The sequence below is a fragment of the Syzygium oleosum genome, unplaced genomic scaffold (assembly GCF_021117445.2).
Source record: "Syzygium oleosum isolate NSW1041296 unplaced genomic scaffold, Sole_v2.1 Sole_v2.14, whole genome shotgun sequence".
NCBI lineage: Eukaryota > Viridiplantae > Streptophyta > Magnoliopsida > Myrtales > Myrtaceae > Syzygium > Syzygium oleosum.
In genome coordinates this window covers 7,207,811-7,231,294 of record NW_026607498.1, presented here as the reverse complement: position 1 = coordinate 7,231,294, position 23,484 = coordinate 7,207,811, and the positions used below count along the sequence as shown (strand labels likewise).

General features: G+C 39.2%; 2 protein-coding genes across 4 annotated transcripts; one reads left to right on the top strand and one right to left on the bottom strand.

The window, feature by feature from the left end:
* Nucleotides 1-14,573: 14,573 nt before the first annotated feature.
* LOC115691274 (uncharacterized) lies at nucleotides 14,574-15,761 on the bottom strand. Its single transcript, XM_030617872.2, has one exon. It carries the CDS (start codon nucleotides 15,420-15,422, stop codon nucleotides 14,796-14,798), a length of 627 nt encoding a protein of 208 aa, XP_030473732.2. The 5' UTR covers nucleotides 15,423-15,761; the 3' UTR covers nucleotides 14,574-14,795.
* A 2,176-nt stretch (nucleotides 15,762-17,937) lies between these two features.
* LOC115691276 (uncharacterized) lies at nucleotides 17,938-21,680 on the top strand. Of its 3 annotated transcripts, none has more exons than XM_030617875.2 (4): nucleotides 17,938-18,080; nucleotides 20,643-20,765; nucleotides 20,854-20,978; nucleotides 21,132-21,680. In XM_030617875.2, exons 2-4 carry the CDS (start codon nucleotides 20,684-20,686, stop codon nucleotides 21,375-21,377), a joined length of 453 nt encoding a protein of 150 aa, XP_030473735.2. In that variant the 5' UTR covers nucleotides 17,938-18,080; nucleotides 20,643-20,683; the 3' UTR covers nucleotides 21,378-21,680. The 3 variants fall into 3 exon arrangements, with proteins under 3 accessions (XP_030473735.2, XP_030473736.2, XP_056173583.1); XM_030617876.2 differs by lacking the exon at nucleotides 17,938-18,080 and having other exon boundaries at nucleotides 18,655-20,765; nucleotides 21,132-21,403; nucleotides 21,506-21,680; XM_056317608.1 differs by lacking the exon at nucleotides 17,938-18,080 and having other exon boundaries at nucleotides 18,658-20,765.
* The last annotated feature ends 1,804 nt before the right edge of the window (nucleotides 21,681-23,484 follow it).

Genomic DNA, 23,484 nt, shown 5'->3' with positions numbered 1-23,484 from the left:
GAAAAGATCTCAATGAACCGATGAGCCGTCTCGTGTATTTTCATTGTTAAGGAACGGACTTGTGGTTGTGGATTAGATGCAAGACGCTAGTTCGATTCCCTAGATTATGGACTCTTGAAAATCTTATTGTAATTGCAATTTGCATCTTATTTGATTGGCAAGGTTAGTAAATATATTATGGATATAGAATTAAAAACGTGTTGAGGCAACGCAAAGGCTATGTAAGAAGATAATGAGATATATAATGTGGGTGTAGTTACAACAATTCCGAGTATGGAGATATAGAGAGCAAAGATTGCTAGAATGTTGTGAGTGACTTAAAAGAGTTATGTGAGGAAAGCCTAGAGGTGCTTCATCATAGAATTGAGAAATTTTGTAAGTAACCCAACTTGCCGCATATTATAAGTTGTTTAGATTGTCTTGGTGTACTTGGACGGAAGTTAAAGCATTTGTCCCATTCTTTACATGCTACTACTGTGGGTTGTTTGATTATGATGTGGATAGTACCGTACCTTATCTTTCACGTGCAGTCAGGAGAATGTAAACAGTTTATATAGGTGTACATTGTGATGCTTTGAAGTGGATCCTCCTGGTTTTGTTGGGGTTGACAAACATTGAGGTATGTCTCAGAAGATGCAGTTTAGATAGTGTGGTAATAATTGGGTTTGCAAACCCGGGTCACACAGGAACTTGACGAATGGTCAACTTATGAGTAATTCTACCTTTACTTCTGTAACATGTGTTGTGAGTTCGAAAAGTTATTAAGAGACACAGTGGTTTCATCGACGCAGAAACATGGTAACAATGGAAGGGTTTGAAGAGACGGTGTGAGGATTTGGTTTGTGATGTTGGTATGGGACATCGGACCAATGCTATGTTCAGTGAAAGCCAAAGATATTCCTGGAGAATCAAGATCATTGGTGACCAATATTTCTGTGTCAAAAATAACATGTCAGGAGAAGATGTGACTGTGGAAAAATTCTTCCGACAGAGAATCCTACGGACATGTGGATTGAGTTCATTCTTCTAGACAAGTACAAGCTCAATTTGGGCTTGAAAGACGTATGTGATAGTTGGGTGCCTGTCGAGACGTTTGGAGAGCCGCCATAGATGATAAACACCATGACTTGGCTACAAACATCGTGCTAAGCTAAAGAATTGTTAAATTTTATCATGAGTTTGAGTTTATATATGAAACCCAACCCGGTAGAAGTCAGGCCGATATTTTGAATGTCTTTTGACTTGTACTTTATCTCCAAGCATTTTGGTGGAATGTGATCTTGGATCAAAGATGAAAAGGTAGAACATCAAGGTATCCTAGTTTAAGTCGACAAGTCATTCAAGAACAAGTAAAAACAGAATTCTGCTCAATTATTACAAATTAGAGAAAACAAGATGAGTGTTGGGGTTTTCTTTCTATGAGTTTTCGGATTTGAGTTTTCTGTGAGAGATTGTGAGATAACATTTATGGATTTTACTTTTGGTGTAATTTAGGATTAGAAACTGTTGGAGCGATTGCGACTCTATAATTATCCGGATTCATAGTGGATTACTTTGCATTGGCTCTTCCCACATAGTATATATTGACAGTCGGATCGAATCACATAAATCTCTAGCATCCTCATTGTTTCTCATTAACTTCTCTGGTAATTTTTTCTTCTCGAGTTAGACTTGAATTGCAAGATCCGTTAACTTCAATATTATTTCACGATAGGTTATGTGTACCCCGAGTCATTTTGAGTCGTCCTATGTTAAAAGCTAGTAGGATCCACGTCATTTAATGATTTGTGAGGACATAAAATGCATGTATTGCATATATAGGCGAATGTCTCATAAACTTTCTATTATTAACCAATAACCACTAGTGTCTAGGACTAGGATGAACTAAAAGTAGCAGTCTTGGCCTTTCTCAAGAAACTAAAAGGAGAAGTAGTGGCCCAAGGCACATATTGAGAGTATCACCAAAAATCTCTTTCTCTCTGTTTTTTTTTTTTTTTAAGATTGCTTTCATCTGCTACTCGAGATTCAAGTATGTACATGAATTCCCAATGGAACCTGTCATTAAAATGAGAGTTGCATTAAGAAACCCTGAAAAGCTCTTAGCAGATGTGGTGTACACACGAAAAGATGCATCTGCTGATGGAAGGGATTGAACCAGCTTGTGCAATGACAAAAGCCAGTACGCCATACAAAAATCAAAATAAAAGCACTGAATGATATCAGTAACTGAGCTCATATGGCTTAACCAAAGTTATCCATATTTCTGGTGGAGAAAATGGGTACTGTTAGGATTGGAGGCACAAACACAACGAAATAGAAAGTAAAAGCGAGACACAAGGTTTTATCTTAATTTACCGTTAAACTAGGGTTATATCCAATAGAGGATTTCACTATAATTAGCACATCCCACCTCTCTGTTACATCACTCTCAATTACAAGAGAAAGAGAAAATATATATATGCTTCCAGTAGCTATTCATGAGCTTAAGCTCAAACTACCAACAAAATACGAGCTCAAACTATAAAAGTCTTCTGATCACAGGGGCGCTGCCCCCTGCAACCCCCACCGGGGCGGCCCCCCCGATCTCTACCCGCTCATAAGAGAGCGGGACCCCATGCTTTCTTGTCGATGGAAAGTATGAACCACAGCCCAACATGTACTAAAAATCCCAAACCTTATTTGAAGAATGCATTCGGGTTTTTGACCTTTTGATCTCGATTCAAGACCTTTCGTGCATGGAATCAGGGTTAGGTTAAAATCCTTTCTAACCCTAGGGATTTGCCTATTTTGGCGAGAGGAAATTGAAGAAGATCGTTCGTTTCTCTGTTTTTTTTTTTTTGTCTCTAGCGTCGGTGTAGGTCGTGGTGCGAAATGTTGCAAACCCCAACTCCCTTTTTTCCTCGTAAGCCCCACGTCGTGCATGAGGAAGGTGCTTGATTTTTGCTTATGTTTACCGCCATTACACGGAAGCAATTTCAACACATCGCCCCAATTAGTCAACACGACCTACCTGTTCTGTGTCAACATTGTTATCATTGGATTAAAGGGTACCAAAAAAATTATACTAAAGAAGTTTTGCTAAGATCCCCACGCCATCGAACGAACGTGTCATCGATCGCTCGATCGAGAAGAGTGTTCATTAGCCCTAGGATTCGCTCATCTAAAGTCTGTTATCTATGTGAGCTTGATGTCGCACTTGCACCTTATTAATGTCGTATTTGCTCCTAACATGTGGAATTATTTAGTGAATCCCGACGTCAGCAGATACGAACCCTACCCACTCAACGAAGTCAAAGACAGTGTAATTGGCAAAATACAATCTAATCAAGGGAAGAAAACAGCTTGGAATTTGTCGCGCATTAGGGTTTCGTCGACGTTGTTTAAGCAAAAAGCCATCGAACTTGAACGAGTGTAGTAGTGGAGTAGCATACGACGTCTCCATCGAAGCCTAACGTACGTAGCTATCCACAGAAATTACGTCGCTCTCTTATATACTCGTTTGGCATCTTGCATCGGGTAGCCGACTTTGACGGGATTGACGTTGTTCTACTTTTGTTTTTCGTGTTGGATCGTCTAAAATCACCGAAACGTCTATTCGTTTAGTAATAATACTTGCAAAATATTGAGGGAAAGGTCAGTCTAGTTGACATCAAGATTTGGCCGCATAGAAATAAACTGTAACGTGCTCAATAAGTCTCCGGATTTTCGCGGGGACTTATTGACCGAGCATTTCCCAAGCACTTGTTAAGTGTACTTGACGAGAAAATATTCGATCTTCAAAATATCAATCGTGCAAATTATGACTTGTTTAATTGCTTAACAAGTGCTATTGTGGCACTTTATAACGAAATCCTTTTTATAAATTGTACTGAAAGAATTTCCCAAGTCAATGTAAACCGTAAAACAGGTATTTGTTTATTTATTCTGAAGTAAATAAACTAATGCCATGATTTTTATTATATAGAAAAAAAAAATCCCGAAAACGAAGTCTTTGTTTGTGCTTTGCTAAGTAAGCAAGCAATGGTATCAATAACTCAAAAAGACAAAAAAAATAATAGATTTGTTTTTATTTGTCTCTTACCTGATATACAAATTAGTGGAGATAATTCGTGGATCAAAGATTATTTATTTAAATTGACTTTCTCGTCATAAAAACAAAAATTCTCTCCATATATAAAAACATTAGGAACCGGCCACGCGTGTAGTTGAGCTGTAGTTTGTCATAAGTAGCTTTCACTGTATACATGGTCAAATTTGGTACCCTACCTGAATTCTTTTCCCATGATATAAGAGGTTTTTTGTGGTTTCACGGGAAACACGACGGTAATGGAATGGACGCTTGCATAATTCTTCCCATCAACTTAAATTAAAGAATCAGTTTACATATGGCAGTGGCTTGCCGGAAAAAACCCGGAGTCCTTACCTGATACTTTCCTATTCTTTCCCCGGACCCCGCTGCAGAGATCGATAGGCGTGCGGCCTGCCCATAGTTGGGCTTGTACAATATACTCTTATACGAGAAAACTCGGTCCTCCTATCTTTGGCTCGGCCGGAAAGTTCTCGTATGTATTTTTTGACAAATGTGGGTTCACGAAACACGACGGACCCGATCTTCGGGATCGGACCCGCTCTGATCCGACCCCACCCAATGATCTCCTCGACTCACATGTTCTTCACCGCATGAATTGAAGTGAAATTTCGCACATTTTTTTACTTGAGGAGTGAGTTGGGAGATGAGTGGACGCTATCCTAAGACCAATGAAGTCTCCAATGCAATGACAAGATCCGTGATCACCTTGAGAATTCTCTAGAGATACATACTCTCGAATTTAGGATTAATGTAAAGCCGGTTGCGTGACATAGGACGCATTAAGTAAACTCTATTTTCATTGACTAATACACCTTCTCTTTTTAACTAACCTGGTCACTACACCAACTGCGCACCACATGTTTATGGCCATGATGATGGGTTTTGCATAAGTGAAAGACACATGATGCTGCTTACCGACATGTACTTCGAGCCCACTTGCCCTACAAATGGTGATGCTTATGATTACGATAACGATAATTGCATTTTTGCGAGAAAATCCGACGTATTTTCATAAACATGGCTTTTTTAATCCGTCCGAATCATTCGCAGTGCATCGAGCAATATAAATTTCTTTATTTTCTTTTGGGATCGTCTTATTTGGCACGTAGTGATTGACTCGGGCGGATAAAATCATCACGTTTCAAGAGCACCGAAAAATATCTCCTATAGTTAATGTTTTGTTTTTTTTCGTCTTGGGTTCTTAAAAAAAAAATTATCATCTGAATATTAATGGAAGCACTGCGAAGTTCGTTACGTTGTTGTTGGTCTTTTCTCCGTCCAAGCCCCAATCATTATCATTACTTCACGAAATTCCATGCTTAATGATGATCTTTCAGCTGACAATTGACGGAGCAACTAACGTTTTACTCACCTGACGCACTTGACATCTCACCACCCTATCCCCACATTCGCCCCTTTATCATTTCATTAGCAATTCCACAAAAAAAAAAATAATAATCAAAACGTGTCTAGATTTTTGATGGGGGGGTTTATTGAAAGGATTCTTATTTTTCTTAGTTATAAAATACGGAGTGTTTCGGGGGTCGGTCCTTGAAAGTTATAACACTTGCGCGATCGAGATAATAAATTTTCGATTTAAGCAATTGGGCCTTTTAGCACGAGCGATTATGCAATTAATCCTTTCACTATGGACACGTAATTTCGATGATGTAGATACTAGCATGGTCATTTTTTTTAGAGAACAAGAGAAAAGAAAGAGAAAATGATTACACTATAATAATGCATGTGCCACAATTTCACATACATAAATATGAATGTGCTATTTATTCGTCATTAATTTGGAGATGATATCATCGTATATTATGAAAACTTATTACGGATTCGACGGTTGTGCAATGTGAAGATGAAGCGAAATTAATGAAATTACCGACTTTGCTTTACGTATTAGTATAGGTGACAAAAGCAAGTTTTATCATCTTTTAACAAAAGATTACTAATTGCCTGTTTGACACACGAGTTGCAAGGGAACATTTGATCATCTTCCCTTTTATATAATAAAAAGATGGCGGTTGTTGCTTGTCAATCTCCTCGATGGTATAGTGATTATGATAATAATATATTTTCTTCTTATTTGAAAGACAAAAAAGAAGTTATATGAAATGCAGAAATTTAATTTTAGGGAGACCTTTGGAATTTAATCTTGTAAAACAGTAGATATAAAACCTGTGGAGAAATGTATGCGTATACATAATGATGTAATATTACCTTTCTTTTGGCCATATGAATAATAACGCGAAAAGTGAAGAGAGAGAGAGAAAATTATTGTACACCTAAATTATTTTATAATGTGAAGTGTGAATGCAAATGCAAATATTTTAGGGGCAATCGGTGAAACTTTATGATAAAATTTAGTCTATGATATCAGACTACGATGTTTTAATTAGTAGAAAGAGGTACGCGTTTGTGCAATATAATTGCCCGATATCTCACAAGTTGGATTAGTGACAACCAAAAAATATAATGGTTCGAGATTCAATGTATACAGTTTTTTTATTATAAAAATGAAGTGTTTAAAATTGATACCACCCGTTAGCATCCCGAATGATATGGATGATGTGTAATTCTATACTATCATTACTAGACAAACTAGAGATTTGCTAGGAGAAGAGAGTCCATGAAATGGTAGGGCACGAGATTGTTATTAACATGCAATAATTTATTAGACTTCTATCTTTTTTTATGGTAGTTAGGAGAGGTGCTATGTGATTTGAATGAGAAGCAATCTTTTTTGAGGTCATGCCGATGTCCATAGTGGTCGGATTTGGGATGCATGTCGCTATCGTTCGTGGGCAACAACAAAGAGATTTGCCAATTTTTCCAGATACCCTCAACAAGAAATTAGACTTCGAGGCCAAAGAAACAATTATTAGTTCAAGAAACAAGAACTATGCCCTAACAACCTCCAATCTCATGGAAACACATGTGGAATGCTTATGCGAGAGCGACGTTTCCGCTTGTGGTGATCGAAAAGCACTTCTCCAAGTGTATGTCCTCGTCGCTTGTTCTTGTTGGAATAAGCTTTGGTTTTTGTCGATTAGCTCTTTGGTTTGGGCAGTATTGGAAGTGTTATTAGCTGGAAAGAAAGTGAAGTGCTCATCCCCTGATTCGGATGTGTACAAGATTAGACAGTGAAGTTAAAGTTGTTTGGGTGTTCCAAACTCGAGGTGGTAGTGGACTCACCCTTTCCTTGTTTAGGTCGTGTTGCTTTCGGACGTTTCTATTCGGGATTTATGGATCTGTCTCTCTGTCTTTTGCATTATAAGAAGTGGGGATTCTGTTGTTGGAGGGATGTTTTCTGAGTTCCTTCCAATAAGGAGCATTGTAGTTTCGAGGGATAAAGACGCCATTAGTTTTGGAATTATTGCAATTTGTGCAATGTGGTTCCCGAATTTTTTCTTTAATTTGATTAGGTTCCTAAATAGTGTAGTTTTTCATTCATGTTACTGCTTTCGTTAATGACGAGATCTTCCATGTCAGTAACACCTCATCGGCAAATTGACACCTCTACGCCATAAGTGCCGCGGTGGGAAAGGAGAGAGAAATAATGGGAGGCAGAAGGGGCTGAGCTAGTCGGAGGGGGTTGGGTTGGTTGGCAATGCGGTCACGTCGCCCAAACATCGGCATCGACAAGGCCTAGTGACCGTCGCCGGATTCAAGAATACCTAATCGATCTGCAAACCCTTCGTGGGACATGAAGACACAATCTCATTGTCCGCTTCAAAATAATTTTTCAAGAAAACATGAGAAGTAAAACTCATTGTGTCTAAGGCTCCATTTGTTTCGCAGAAAATGTTTTCCAGGAAAGTATTTTCCGGGTTTTCCGGTGTTCGGGGACTGAAAATAAACTAACCCCGGAAAACATTTTCTCTCAATGAGTGAAAACATGAAGAAAAGTAAGGAAAATGTTTTCCTCTTTTGAAAAGCGGAAAACATTTTTCGCCAGCCTCCTCCTTTCCCCGCCGACTGTCGGGGCCGCCGCCGCCGAACACCGGAAAATTATGCTATTTTCCAGGAAAATGACTTCCCGGAAAACATTTTCCAAAAATGTCACATTTTTTGCCAAACAAACGGAACCTAAATAAGCACTGACTTAAGGATGGGCATCCGCGGAGAAATCAATTGTAAGAATAAGCCCTATTCTTCGCATTGTCACACCAGCAGCACCGTAGACTTCAATTATGCGCACTACATTCAGATCAAAGGGAGCAAGGGGAAGCAGCGGTGAGTTCTCCATTAAGATCCTGATCCGGGACGACAGTGGTCTCGGCCCTCGTCCAGATCTAGGTCAACAGTTGTCTACAAGGTCGAGGAGTGGTGGCAAGGGTCGTAATCCTCATCACTGATCTTGACGCGGGTCGTGACCCCCACTACCGTTAATAGCATAGGTTGCCCAAGTGGTGACGGTCGCCACCCTCTTCGGTGAGGGTGGTGATCTCATCGGAGATCAAGAGTACACCACCACGTTGCCCAAATCTTGACTTGTAAATTTTTTGTCTTCGAATTTTAGTAGTTTGTAACTTTTCTATGTTTTCAAAATGCAACATCAGATGCCATCTTTGCATTTAGCGCAACCTAATAGAATTTGGGTTCACATCAGCATTTCCTTCCATTTTTTTCTGCAAATGACCAACATGAACAAAAAATAATATCGTTTAAGAATCACATTGAACAAAAGAAAAAATCCAATGACGATATTGTGCAAATTGTAAAAGTTCATGAACTAGAGATGTCCATATCCTCTCTAAGTCCTTGATTTGCAAATAATCGAAGGATAAAAAAGGAAAAGTTAATTCGGGACAGTTATCAGATAGATAGTATTCCAAAATCTCATTCCGATCCGCATTGTTCAAAATTAAAATTATATTTAATTATAGAAAAATAGCAACTCTCCAACATTACTAATTTTGTTATTGAATTCAAATATAGTGACAATAAAAGAATTCAAAAATAAAGGAAGCAACATTGTGGATAAAAAAAAAGGTTAATACCACAAAAAACCCCAAACCTGTGCATCTGTGACAAATTTACCCTATACTAATTTTTTGACCACCAAAAACCCTAAACTGGTACATTTGTGATAAATTTACCTTCCATTAGTTTCCGTTAAATTTTACTATTAAATTACTAAGTTGAATGACACATGGCAATTAACGGATGTGCCAGTTTAGAGTTTTACCCATCTGTTTGTCACAGATTTACCAGTTTGTGATTTTTTGTGGTATTAATCAAATTTAACGGTAGGTAAATTTATCACAGGTATATCAGTTTGGGGTTTTGGTAATCAAAAAATTAGTTTAGGATATTTTTGTCACAGATATACCAATTTGGAGTTTTTGGTAGTCAAAAAATTAGTTTTTGATAGATTTATCACAGGTGTATCAGTTTGGGGTTTTTCACGGTATTAATCCTAAAAACAATGAGGCTTAGGTTTCTTGGTAATAGAAAAAAGTTCATGTGGTTATATGCAACAATCATAATAATCGAGAGTACCAAAAGAACTTACCCAGAAAACTTAGGAGGAATATTTACTGTTGCATAAAGTGAAAATTCTCTCCCCTTTTTGCACACATCCACATTCCATGAATAAGGAGGAATATCTACTGCTGCTTGGCAAGCAAGTGTTTGCCCCCAGCTAAAGGGAAATTATCTGCTTTTTTGCACACATTCCATCAAAACGGAGGAATATTCACTGCTCCATGCCAAGCAAAGTCTTTCCTAGAGTTAAAGGGGAGTTTATCTTTACTCTTTTGCACACATCCCAACCACACGAGGAATATTTACTGCTGCATGACAACCAATGCCTTGCCCAAAGTTAAAGTGGAATTATTCCGCTCTTTTGGACACATTCCATCGATATTGGGACCAATAATTACTAGGAATACTTTACTGCCCCAAAAGTTGTAGCATAACCACTTCTCTCTTTTTTCTTTTATGGCATCGGGATCTTCAACATTCATCGACAGCCGACTAATCCCGTATTGAATGTGACAATCCCTCATCTAATAAATAGTAGGTAATTAGTGGAGCACACAAGTTTATGGATCTGATCAAGCCAGATCGAGCCAAATCGACCCAACAAAGTCTCAAACTTGAGCTCGACTCGACTAATATATTTGATGTTTGAAACTTAACTCGAATTCATCAAGTGGTGAGCTTGTCAAGCTTGAACTCAATTAGCTCGACTTGACATAATACTCGCTTGAGTAGCTTCAAGATCGCTCCAAATTAGTTTACTCGATCTCGAATGATGATCAAGCCTTGCTGAGTTACATGCAAGTAACATGAATGAAGGAGGCCAAGTATGTTAACCGCTTAAGCATCCCTTGAGGGTTGTACAAGGACTTCATTCACATAAAAGAGACGCTCCTAAAGGTAAGTTTCCAAGAAAGAGAGTGCAAAGTCTTCTCAAATTTACAGCTCAGTGCATACATAACCTTGGAAAAACCATTTTTAACTTTTCTACTACTTCTCACTGTGCTTGTTGCAATCATTTCCGAAAGATTTCGTGCTTCCACCTACTCGGACAGTAATGGTCTACATGTCGAAAGAATCTATTGATCTTACTGTGGCATCCTTATTCTGAATCAATCACTCCAAAGTTTTGGAGTAAATAATTGAACTCGGAAGCTTTTCACATCAAACGAGACCGCGTGCCAGGACAAAGAAAGAAACTCCGAATCTCGCAACAGATCAAAAGCTTTGTTTATCTCTGACTTTGGACGATGAAAGGAATCTCTCGTGCATAATTCATGATTCATGCTTGAAAATATTTGAATAATCGACAACACTTGGTCGATGAAGTTTGCATGCTGATGAGTCTCCCGCGATTTGAAAATTCGTTGCGATTCCTTTCTGTGCACTGTTTTGAACATGAAAATCACGCAACATGCTGTTGACTGAGATTGCTGAGCAATCCGATATTCTCTCTGTATATGGAGAACAATGACGTCTTTCTTTACAGCTCATGCATGCATGAATTGATAGAACCCTAATTTTTCGTTTCTTTTCTTTTCTTTTCTAGGGCAAGGACATGACCGTATGTTTTTTTAATGTATATTAGCTGATTGTAGCGACACGTTTTATAAATTTATTCGCCACCAAAGTCAGAGAAAATAGTTCGGAGATAAAGACCTTGTAGCTAGAAATCGTGGAAAAGAAGAACAGAAGCTGTGCCGCTTTTGGTAAGGAAGATTACAAAGTGCCCTAATCATGACCATCATATCATTACATGGGCTTCAAGTAGATGTCCCCGGACGAGCCTTTCTTTGGTTTTCTAGGCACGGATTGCACGTTCTTGAAGGAATTTCAAAATACTGTTCAATGAAAATCGAGTCTAAGATACTCTGAACAAAGCAGTATTTCTAAATATTGTTTTAATGGAGTTTGGGAATTTTCTGATGTACTAATGTCTTCTTAGTCTCTATTTTATCAAATTTAATATCCGTGCTTACGTACATGTGGAGCCGAGTGTCCATAAAAGGACGATTTCCTCATATTATAATTAACATGCTTCTGTGTGCAAATTTCGTGTATTTGTACAGATAAATAACTAATGCAACTGTAAAACGTGAAACTCTGTTTAGCTAAATGTCGAAAATAAGAGCGCGCTGAAGATGATTAGGGCAAAGCGATCTACATCACTTTAGGGCTTTACCTCTTTACTACATATCATTGGATGGGGGGATGAGCTTCATAGCGCAAACAGAAGCAAACAACCCTTACAATATCATATGGAAATCGAATGAGGCACACAGAGTTTTGTTGCTAGGCATCTGGCTTACTAGTGTTGAGGTGCACGTATAAGCGTATTAAGTGGAAAAAGTCCCACATCAAAGATGCGATGTAATGTAAAGTACTTAATATGTCATAGTCATAGTCATCGGCTCAAGTTTTCAAGTGAAAGTGGGTCAAATTGGATACTTTGACGAGTTTGGACTTGGACTCTCTCAACGATCACCCCACCTCTCCTGATTTGAAGAAATTTTTTCCACGGTATCTATGCGTCCAAAGACCAAACCCATCATCCTTACAAAAGTTAGCGAGAATAGAAAGAAGGGTCCCCCGCTTAGTACGTCCAATGTTTTCAGTGTCCATAGATAAGGGCGTGTCGAGGCCCCATTTTACCAACCAAGAGAATCAATTAAAGTTCGATTAAAGATGATTTAACCGCAATTAAATCAGGTGAAGCTTCTTCTGTCAATCCCACCGTGGTGTTTTTCCAAAACAGAATCTCCGCAAAGCAGCTTTATCAGGGGGGGTAGAAGAAAGGTGCCTGTCCAACGTACAATTATTAGTTAATCATTTACTTTGCCTTATGTGTTTTTTTCCTTGAGATGTTTAGTAAAGACGGGGCGGGAATCAAAACGTGGGGTGAGAGAATATACTGGTGCTGGGTATCGCCATGTGAACACCTCCCGTTTTGAGACTGACATGGCTGCAGCAGCAGCAGTAGTTACAAGATCCCTGTCGCCATATGGCTGGAGATCGGACCAATACATAGCCACTTCGCTTTTGACTTTGTGTCTCGAGAATGGTGCCCGACTACTGATGATTGGGTCTGGAAGAGGAGATCGCACGTCGGTGATGATGGTTTATGATGCAGCAGACAATTCTCCCTTCGCACAACTGTCGTTCCTTTGGGCATCGGACCTTGACAAGACGCGTGAGTATCGACGCAATGATCGTAAGAAGAATCTTGTTTTGGTACATATCACGTGAACGGCGTTAAGCCCAAAGCAGATCCTCGTGAGAGGAGTCGGACCGAGCCGCTTGAAAGAGATTATTAGGTTGATGCATGATTTACAGGTACGGCAACAAGAGCGCCAACTTGGTATAGCTAATCATGCTTTACGTCATTTAGATTTGACATGCATCAGAGTCTGTCTCCCCGAGAGCTAATTTCATTGCTCTTATGCTTTGTTTGGGGGACCGAATATAAGATAGCTTCTACTCTATTCGGTGTTTGGGTTAATACAAAACCTGAATATTATCCGGATATAATCCGAGTAAATAATTTCCACGGGATTGGACATGATTCGGATGTGGCCGGATTTTGCACAACCAAGACTGAGATGTCCACTCATGGCCTCCTTGATGCCCTCTGCCATGTCCTCCCCCACGACGGGTTTGCCTCCACTCTCGACACCGCCATCCAGTCCACTACCGCGACCCTCCATGGCCTCCTCATTGTCGACTGTCAAGAGCCCCCAACTTGCCTCCGGGGTTCTTTATCGAAGACGCTTTGAAGGTGCTCTTTGGGGGGGGCCTCTCTTTATGGGCTCAACACATCCGCCATGATCTAGCTTGGCATCGTGGCTCCGCTGTTTGGACTAATCCCAAAGGACGAGAGGGTTGGATTGCTGGACGACATAATGGCGGTGTGGACACAAATCGTAGGTTGCGTATAGAGTAAAGAGGCCTTCCAAAAAGAGACCATTATCTGGGTTTTTGTGGATTTGCTAAAACGTCACAGCAGGCTCAAGTAGGGGATTTTCAATCCTATCTTGGTCACATAAAAAATGTGATGGGTTTTTTTGCAGTCTAGCGAATTTCTAATCTCACTTTATCTTATCCTATCTCAGACCCATGTCTGGACAATTAGATATAGCCTTAGGAGATTAGATAGGTACGTTTATATCATGAACGATGTTTTGTAATTAGGTTTTTGCCTTGCTTGTGAAGTCTAATAGGCGTGGGCCTTTAGGCGTCAATCAAACATACAGTGATTAACCTGAAATCATCCAGAGTTCATTAATCAAGTACTTGGCTGTAGCAATAAGCATGTTTAGCTGAGGTCTTGCATGCAACCTTAATCCAATAGGTCTATGCTGCACTGGGCTTTCCCATAATCATGAGCCCAATTTAAAATGAGACATCCAAGGAATAGGAGAACTTTACTAAATGAGAATTTAATCGAAGACCCAATACGTTGGGCTGTCTTATCAATTTGAGAATGTCCCAGTTTGACTTAAAAGCCCAATTGATTCATATCTTGAGTTCCACTACACATTATTTCACATAATAGAAGATCCCCCTTCCTCGTTTTTCTTCCTTAACAGCCCAAGGGCTTAGCTGAATTCCCAAAGTCAGTTAAGAGACATCATATAGAAGGGGAAGCAAGCTTTTCTACGAGGACCTTTGCAGCCCGTCCTCATCCTTTGAGACGGACTTCACGGATACGTTTTTTATTTCAATGTGCCGGTACCCGCATATTTCACTCCCCCAATTCTCACCAAATATTTCTTTTTTCCTGATGAAAGGAAATACCCTCTAGGTATTTTACATTCCGGTGATCCCGAAATTGAGCATTTTAAGGACATGATGGTATCCAATCATTTCAGGTAATAGAAGATCCCCTTTCCTTGTTTTTCTTCCTATAACAACCTAAGTGCTTAGCTGAATTCCCAAAGTCAGTTCAGAGACACCATACAATCGCCCAGTCCTTGATCCAAAGTTTCAACCATCTTGTCAATTTGTCCTTGGTCCAATGGTAAGACTCGAGAATTACCCGGTATGCGTAAAATCGAAAACATTACATGCGTGAGATTTGACGGATAGCGTTTTGAAGCGCCTCCTTGCCCTCAGTATACCGGAAAAAGAAAGATTTTTTACTAAACTTACTATAGAGTGCAAGCTAAACATAAAATAAATAAATAAATAAGCAGTCTGAGACCTACAATTCCAGCTAAATATCCACCAGGCCTTCAGTCTTAGAGGAACCACTGGCACTGCTTGGGAGGCTCCACTGGTCGGAGAACCTGCCAGATGCTGGGCCGTTCCCGCACTTCACCACGGCTCTAATGCTCTCGATCAGCTCCTGCGTCCGGCCTTCTTGCGATAATATCTCGAGCAACTGCTCCGGACAAATCACAAGCTTCACCTTCCAAACCCCATTGTTGATCTTGCCACTATCCCTAGAGAAGACCTCGGTGTACGAACTCTTCAACATGCCTTGGTAATCCAGTGACATCCGGTACGGCGAGACGAGCGACGTCGGTATGCTACTGGACCGGACATGGCCTTCTCTCATGACCTCGTTGCCCAACAACAATGTATGATCTCGTGATTTGCTACCGTCGCCATTGTCATAGGGGAGCAAGTAGTAGGACTCTCCTACCACCAGCTCCTCGTGGAGAGGGAGCGGATTCCAGAATAGATCGTGCGCACGGAAGATGCCAAGGCCCGGGAACTCGTCCGTGATGGATCGGACGGCGATCGGGGCGTAAAACTCCATGACCCCACCGTTGGGCGCCACCACCTTGACGAGCTCTTGATTAGCCTCTCCTAAGCCTCCAAAGAGGCAATTCCCCATGTCGATCACTCAGTATATTGTCAAGAGGGAGAATACTGCAACGATGTTCTGCTTTCGTCCTTGTGTGCATATACACTAGGGTTTTGGAGGGTGTCGAGAAAGAGGGGAAAATTTTCTGGAGGGAGAGGGAAAACAAAAGATATCGTCGGTGGGATTCTTCTTGAAAGCTTCCTTGCTCTAATTAACCTAGCCCACATAAATAAATAAGCAAAATTAGGATAGGGAAAGGGAAAAGAAAATTGCCAATAGGGCCAACTTTTTCTATAGTGTATATAATTTATGTGTTTATGTAAGTACAAAGTTTTATGGTGCAATCACACTGTGGGAAGTGGTCCAACTGTTCATGACATGATGTCGATGTTTCTATATGGTGTGACAAAGTGATGGTTGCATTCTTGAAAATAAAAATAATGAAGCACTAAAGTTTTATATTTTGATTTAGTAATGTCGTGGCCAAATATGAATGGGAAGGTCTAAAGACATTCGCTTGAAGTACTTTATGGAGGGGTCCAGTCAAAGAAACAGGATCAATCAAGGAATTGAGAAACATCACTTTCTCTTTAGTTCTTCAAACAACTTTTGGTCCCTTTTGAGGGGTTGTGGCATGGAAACTTGTGACACATTATGCTGATTCTCCAATTTTGGATCTGTCTTGTTCTTTAGGTTTTGTTCGAGGTTCCATATATAACTTACAAAAAAGGAAAATAAGATTAGACAATAATGAGAATTAGGGGTGAGCAATTGGGCCAGTTCAATCCGGGAACTAACCTGAATTTTCCTTCTTCGGCCGATTCACAGTCTATTCACAAGGGGATCAATCTGGTTCCTAATTCTAAATATGGAGAACCCACTGGTTATAACTAAGAAACTTGAACATGGAACCTACAAGGCCGAGTTCAGGGTAGAACTTGGAATCGAATCGATTTTGAACTAGTTTACTCCTAACTCTAAGTTGGTTTTTTTACTCTTTTTTTTAAAATAGAAAATATTTGTTGAATTGGATATGTTTGACATATTATCCCCAAGCAGTAAGAATTTTATTCACGTTTGACACATGCACATTGTATATATAATTAAATGAAACAAAAAAAAAAGCCTCAGCCGATTCTAGGGTCAACGGGGTCGGTTCTCAATTCCAAAATTTGGGTGACAACCCTGATAGGGTAAGTTTCAGATTCCAGACCTAGAACCTATCCCTATTAGGACCGATCACCCCTAATAAAAATCCTAAGCATACATATAATGATTTTCAAACAATGTTCGTGTGAGTGCATGAGCAAAGAAATTAAAAGCTTCAATATTGATGAAGAATGACACGCAATATATTTTATCCATCGTGTCGAATGAATTCATCATGAAATTTTTACATCGTAGTAACCTTAGGAGGACCCTACGAAAGGCCACTTTGTTGCAGTGAACGACAACAACCAGGTTTCATTCTACTTTATGCAACAACAACCACTCACGCAATGAACTCAGCCGCATCATATCTCTCTCCACTAAACTCCAATTCAAACAACGTTACTGTCAAAAGAAATCCCTTTCGAAATGCTAAAAGATCTTAAATTTCACTAACCCTAAAGATGGCTGGAGGCGAGTGAAAATCATCGCCATATACAATTGTAACTTGTTCCAAAAGCATGCTAGAAAATTCAAAAATTCACTCCGGCCAAATCGTAACTTCAAATCAACTATATTTCTAGCCAAAAAAAAAATTCAAATCAACTATTGTAAAATCTCACGGCTCAATTACACCCTAAACTATCATTAACACATGATTTTGTAGCTAAACAACTCCTAGATTGAACCTAGCAATTCAGAATTCAAATATATTTAAATCTACCACTTAACTACGAAAATTCATTCGATTAATTGAATAAGGGTTCGAATCTTACCGGGTAACACGAAACGAAGTTAATCCTACTCGTCATGGCTTCTCCAGTGCGCATGCGAGAACCCTCTTCTTCTTTCTCCTTCTCGTGTTTCCTTCCCTCACTCTCCAGTCTCCATTTTCGCTTTCTCTCTTCTCTAACTCACGATTATTGTTCTAGCAAAAAACAAACTCACGATTATTGTTGCGAGAGGAAGAAGAAGGAGACTTTAAAGGTTTGTTTGGGCTGAGTTTGGCTTCTGGGCTTTTCTTTTTGTCGCATTTTCGTCTTTTGTAGAAAATCAAAGCTCAAATTCACAGACTTGGGGCTCTCTAGAAAACGATGGGGGCAAAATGACAAAAAAATCGCCTTTCAATTTTCAAATCTTAATTTGTTCGTAAATATTTACCTAGTGCCATTTTTATAAATCCAACTCAGCATATAATAATTCACGTTATCGAATGATATCCGATTTGTCATTATAAGTAAGTCGAAAGATCACATTAAATATTTACTGATAATTCAAAAATCATATTAAATAAATTAAAAATTCTGAGATCACGTTGCGTAATAAATCAAAGTTCATACGTCATTTATGTCATTATTTTCCCCCGAACGTCGTTTTTCATCTCTCTCGGGAGCTCCGCCGCAAACTTCTCCTCCATAGCGTCCGGTTCATCCCTTCGATCCGGTCCATCTTCGTAGCTTTAGCTCTTCCTCTCGGTTCCTCGGTTTCTGGCTCGTCGACGCTCGCTAATCTTTGCTCTCTCGGTGGTGCTTTCTACCGGTTAGTTAAGGCGCGATTCTCTGCTTTGCTCTTTCGTTACGAGCCGGGGATTCCGAGTTTAGTTCGTAGTAGAAAAATTAAAAGGTCCCGCGGGGCTTCGCGTTGCTCTCGCGCGCATCGTGACGTGACCTCGCAGCTTCAATCTTGCGATGCCCCGTATGTGTGAAATAGCCGAGAGTAAATTTGATGGCTACAATCTGTTCGACGAAATTCCTGACTGGGTTGTTGATGGATAGGTCTTGTGTAATTCAGTTTATCGGAGATTACGTTCTGTCCGTGAGCGATTTAGTAGCCATTTGAGGTTATGTGTGCTGCGTCTTGCTGAATGTATCGATTGAATAGCCTCCATGTGTGCGTTATGTTTGATGTTCAATGCCCCTCTGTGCGTAAAAAGACTAAGATGAGTTTCTGTGAATACGTGTTGATGAATAGGCATGCTGTCTTTGCTCTTTGCGAGCGCTTATGAGTTGAATATGACTACTTTGTTCTGGTTGCGGCATTTTGTCGAACGGTTGCTGCGCATTCTATGAATTTTAATGTTTTTTTTTTTGGTAAGGTATGAATTTTAATGTTAATGGCTGCTTTCTACCTTTTTGTACATTTGCTCATATTTTTTGTCACGCTGTCTTTACTCATGCTCATGCTCATCACTAGGACTAAAGTCTTTACTGCACATGTTATGGTTTTCCTCTATGCATATCGATTTCACTTTGTGTGTTGCGATTTGATTACTAGATGTTTCTTTTTAGTGCTTGGCCGAAATTCACCCTTGATATGTCAATTTGTACTCCTTTTTCATTGGATGAAAGCATCTTTGTTTTGTCTCATTCGTTATCTTGAGCCGACATAACTTGTTTAGGACACCGAATTGGCTTTGTTCATCCATGCCATCTGAGGTGACTTGTATGACTAGGTGAAATTCATTCATTCACGTCAAAGCTAAGGACCCCTCTTGTATATAAAATTTCTTGAATATGGGATTTGTGCCATTAAAATACAATTTGTATATAACATGCACAGCTGTTCATTGTCATTTTTTCTCTGATGTGATGAATGTTGGGTCTCCTTTACATTTTATTTTGATCTTCCACCCACGTACGTTCATGTACGAAGCGTTATGTGGAATCTATGTCCATTTCTCATTATATTATAGCATCCCCCTAAACATGTTAAAAATGATGGAGATGTATGCCGTCCAGATTTGATTTTGATCTTAATGAAGGGTATTCAGCTTGGTTTGCATGTCAATTTGGTCATGTAAATCTATATACTAATACAGGAATGAACAGTTCTATAGTCATGTCAATTTTGTTTGCCAAATCCATGCATGTCTTATATACATTCATGAAGGAAAGCTTCATGTTAAATCCGTGTCAATTTCTTGTTGAATTGTTGCATTCTCATGTCTTGGATATGTGGACTTCGATCTGAAACCTTGCTGGTTAAGACTGTTCATGCTTTCATTGAAGAATGTTTAGCTTTGTTAACAAGTTATTTGACTGACATAGGCATGTACTTAAGCATAGAAATGCATTCGGTCGATTCCATGCTAACTTATTGTTGATTTCCCACTGTTCCTTGTGCCATTTGTACATTGGATACAACCTCATGCTCGCTGGTCAGTCTAGGTTGAGTGTGAATTAAAGGAATTGCATTCTCACTTGAGTGTTATTTGACTTGCTCATGGTAATATATCGACGTACTATTGGTTTTGCATCATTTTAGTATGCTCGATATCATTTTTTGATGCAAATCGTGGGCTTTGTTTGTCGATACTTGCTGGGTGTCCCTTATTGATTGTGAAACATAGGAAGCTTCGTCCCATTTAAGTGTTGCCTTAATTGCTCATGAAGATGTACTAGCAAGTAATTAATTTCCTAATAATATTGGCGAGTTTAGGCATTATTTCCATGAGCTAGACATAGGTCATGAGTGCTGGATGTCTTTGCTTGGTATCTTTGTTATTTGAGATGTGGCATTTCATCGAACAATTGACATGCATGACGTTTTTGGTATTTTTGCACTAGTTTTACTTCTGTTTAGTCATGTTTCATGTTAGGCTATAGTGACATGCGTGTTTAGTGTGAAGTTGGATGAACCCGTTCATTGGGTAGACACTAGGCCCGAACCATCAAATATCGAACTCCATTACTTTGGGTTTGATCGCCGAACCATTAACGCCTCGGATTTGACCACTGAGTCGCGGTTGGTTCAAGTTTGATGGGGAGTTGTTGATATCATTCGGGCGATGTTTTGTGTGGGCCTAAGTGATCTCAATAAATGCAGAGCATCCTTATTACCTATCTGCATTGGTTTCATGTTAGATTTGTAGAATTGCATTACATTTTAGTTAAATTTAAACATGGCACTTAGGTGTTAGTTTTATTTTCCTGATCTGCTTTTAGGATAGTCAGATTGCAGTTAGATGATGTGTCAATCATCCAGTAAGATTGTTTATCAGAAAAAACTGGAATCATAGGTAATTTCTGTCTTTTTTCTTTTCCTTTTGGGGAATATTTGGTTAATCAGCATTGGCCAATTGACATTTTTATGCTGTTGCAGGAACTTCTGGGTTTAATTGGAACCGTGTGAAGATCAAGACTATGAACTTCGCAGCATCATTTTGTAGGAGAGTTAGTATCAAAGAGCTTACCACCAGCGTCTCAGTTTATAACAGCGCCAGTGGTAGATATCCCCCTCTCTTTCTCTCACACGTGCACTTGCAGAGGCCTTGCGATTTGCTAATTGCATTAATTTCTTCTGTTGGCTTAAGATGCATCTGGCGGAGGATTGAGTTTGCTGTTCAGGCGTTGGGCCACTAAGAAGTCGGCTGGATCAACAAAGAACGGAAGGGACTCAAAACCGAAGAATCTTGGAGTAAAGAAGTTTGGTGGAGAGGTAAGTGACTACTGATTCAGCAATTGCAGGACCACAATATGAAATGGAAGTAGCAAAATTTATCTGAACAGCCGGTGGTAAAAGAAGTGTATCTAGCCCATCGGTCTTTCTTATCCTCTCTGTGATGAATTTTTCTTTTCGATACCTCTGTAGAGAGTCATACCAGGAAACATCATTGTTCGACAGCGGGGCACTCGGTTCCACCCTGGGAACTATGTCGGAATGGGGAAAGATCACACCCTCTTCGCGATGAAAGAAGGGTCGGTGCAGTTTGAGAAGCACAAGCTCAGCGGGCGCAAGTGGGTGCACATCGTTCCAAAGGATGGCCACACGCTTCACCCCGTGTACGGGGAGGCCGCCACCGCTGCCGCAGCACCTGAGCTGAAGACAGCTACTTAAAACAACCCCGATTCCGAAATTTGATGGTTGAATTTTCAGCGCGATTCCATATTTCTCCTCCTTCGCTACGACAATCACCAAAGTTGCGTCTTTTACCGATCTCTCTTATCTTCTTTGTTGAGGCACAGGAGTGAGCTTGAGAGGTACAAGCTGGAACGCTCGGGATAAAACAGTGATGAAGGATCTTAAGGGGGTCTGTCTTGCTGTGTAAAATTGCATGTACATTTTCGCCGTGCATGCTCGTTTGCTTGCATGATGAGAATAGCGATATACAATTATTTGAGCAAGATTTTTCTCAATCAATGGTTGGATCACTAGTAATTTTTCAATAAACATCTAATAAGGAGAGAATAATAACTATGTGATGAATTCATTTTATTCGTCGTTCCTGTCTTTACCAATTATTAAACATACGCAATTCTTCTCTTTTTCGGCGAGATGATTGGATATACATTAAGCATTTACTTTTTCTCATTGATCTTTTGAACAAAAATTTTCTAATATGAAAGAAGTTCGAAAAATCACTTATTTAAAATGGAATTCTACGAGTTGGAAGTAGTTGCTAGTTTTACTTTCTCTGATAACAAATCACCGCCTTTTTGCATGATAAGTTTGAAAATACATGGATGATTTCAAATATACCAAACGAACACAAAACATTAGCTAATATGGATTTTTGATACCGAAGTAATAACTATGGGGCACACTTTATTAATTTGATGTCAAGAAATTATCGGTGCACATTCGTTCAGGAAAAGTCATATATATACAAGAATAATGTAAATCGAAGCACGATAATTATATGTTGAGTTCAAATTGTACTCTTATATAATACCCTGAAATGTACTATGTTTACACCATGCGGGGTCGAATATTGTCCAGTACATAAAAAAAAAAATTAGACAATTGAGTTAGAATAATAGACAAATACAGGGAAAAGTTCTTTATTAGAAAAAAGAAAAGCTTGGAAGTGGGAGTGGTTGAGTGAGTTTCGTAACACTTTAGACTTTTAGAACTTTCGGGCTTGACTCAATGGGTTCTATTGAATTTGATAAGCACCTAGTAAAATATTTATTACAAAGCAACTTAAAATGAAAAAAAATAATATAAAAAAAGAGCATACTGTCTACGAGTCTACATCAGCTTCGAGACCCTCACCCAGTCGCGCCGTGGCCAAAGTCCCCGGATCTTAAAGGCGCGCATGGAATCCATTCTGGAGTAGAAATTCTGCTCCAGAATGGATTCCGAAATAAAAATGCGTTTGTTAAGAAATTTCGAAATGCATTCTGGAGCAATTTTTGTATTCTGGAATAAAAATGCGTTTATTAAAAATACTTGATTTCAGAATGCATTCTTGATTCCAGAATGCATTTTTTATTCCAGAATGAGTTTTGGGCAAGAAAAAGAGAAGCTACTTTTTGTAGCTTCTCTCTTCCAGAATGCATTCTCCCTATTTTCTCTCTTTTTCTCACTAATTTTTTTTTTCAGAAAATGCATAAAAATTGAAAAATTCCAGAAAAATTCATAAAAATTTCTAGAAAATAAAAAAAAGTCAGATTTCGGGAAAATAGGAAATTTGGTGAATTTTTTTCAAAAAATATAAAAAAATCAAAACTTTCAAAACTTCACAAAATGGCTTAGAATACCTTTGGGCACCCACTTTGAGTGAAATTTATTTTTTTTGAGGTGCCCAAAAAAATCAAAAAATTAAAATTTTCAAAACTTCACAAAATGGCTTAGAATACCTTTGGGCACCCACTTTGAGTGAAATTTATTTTTTTTGAGGTGCCCAAAAAAATAAAAAAATAAAAATAGATTTACTTCGAAATCAATTTACTGGAGCGAGAATTAATCATGTTTTATCAAACAGATTTCTCCTTCAAAAATCAATTTCTGGCAAGAATTCCGGAAATCAATTTCTGGCAAGAATTTGATTTTTGGAGCAGAATGGTTACCATTCGCGCCCTAAGTAACCGGATGTCGGGGTAGCATGACACAAGGCGACCAGTTGAGGCAAGATCTAGCTCGATTGCTCGTCGGGGGTAGTCGCGCCGATACGTTGCCAGTTGAGATCTTCCTTGCTCATTGGGGTCACGTTGCCCTAGGC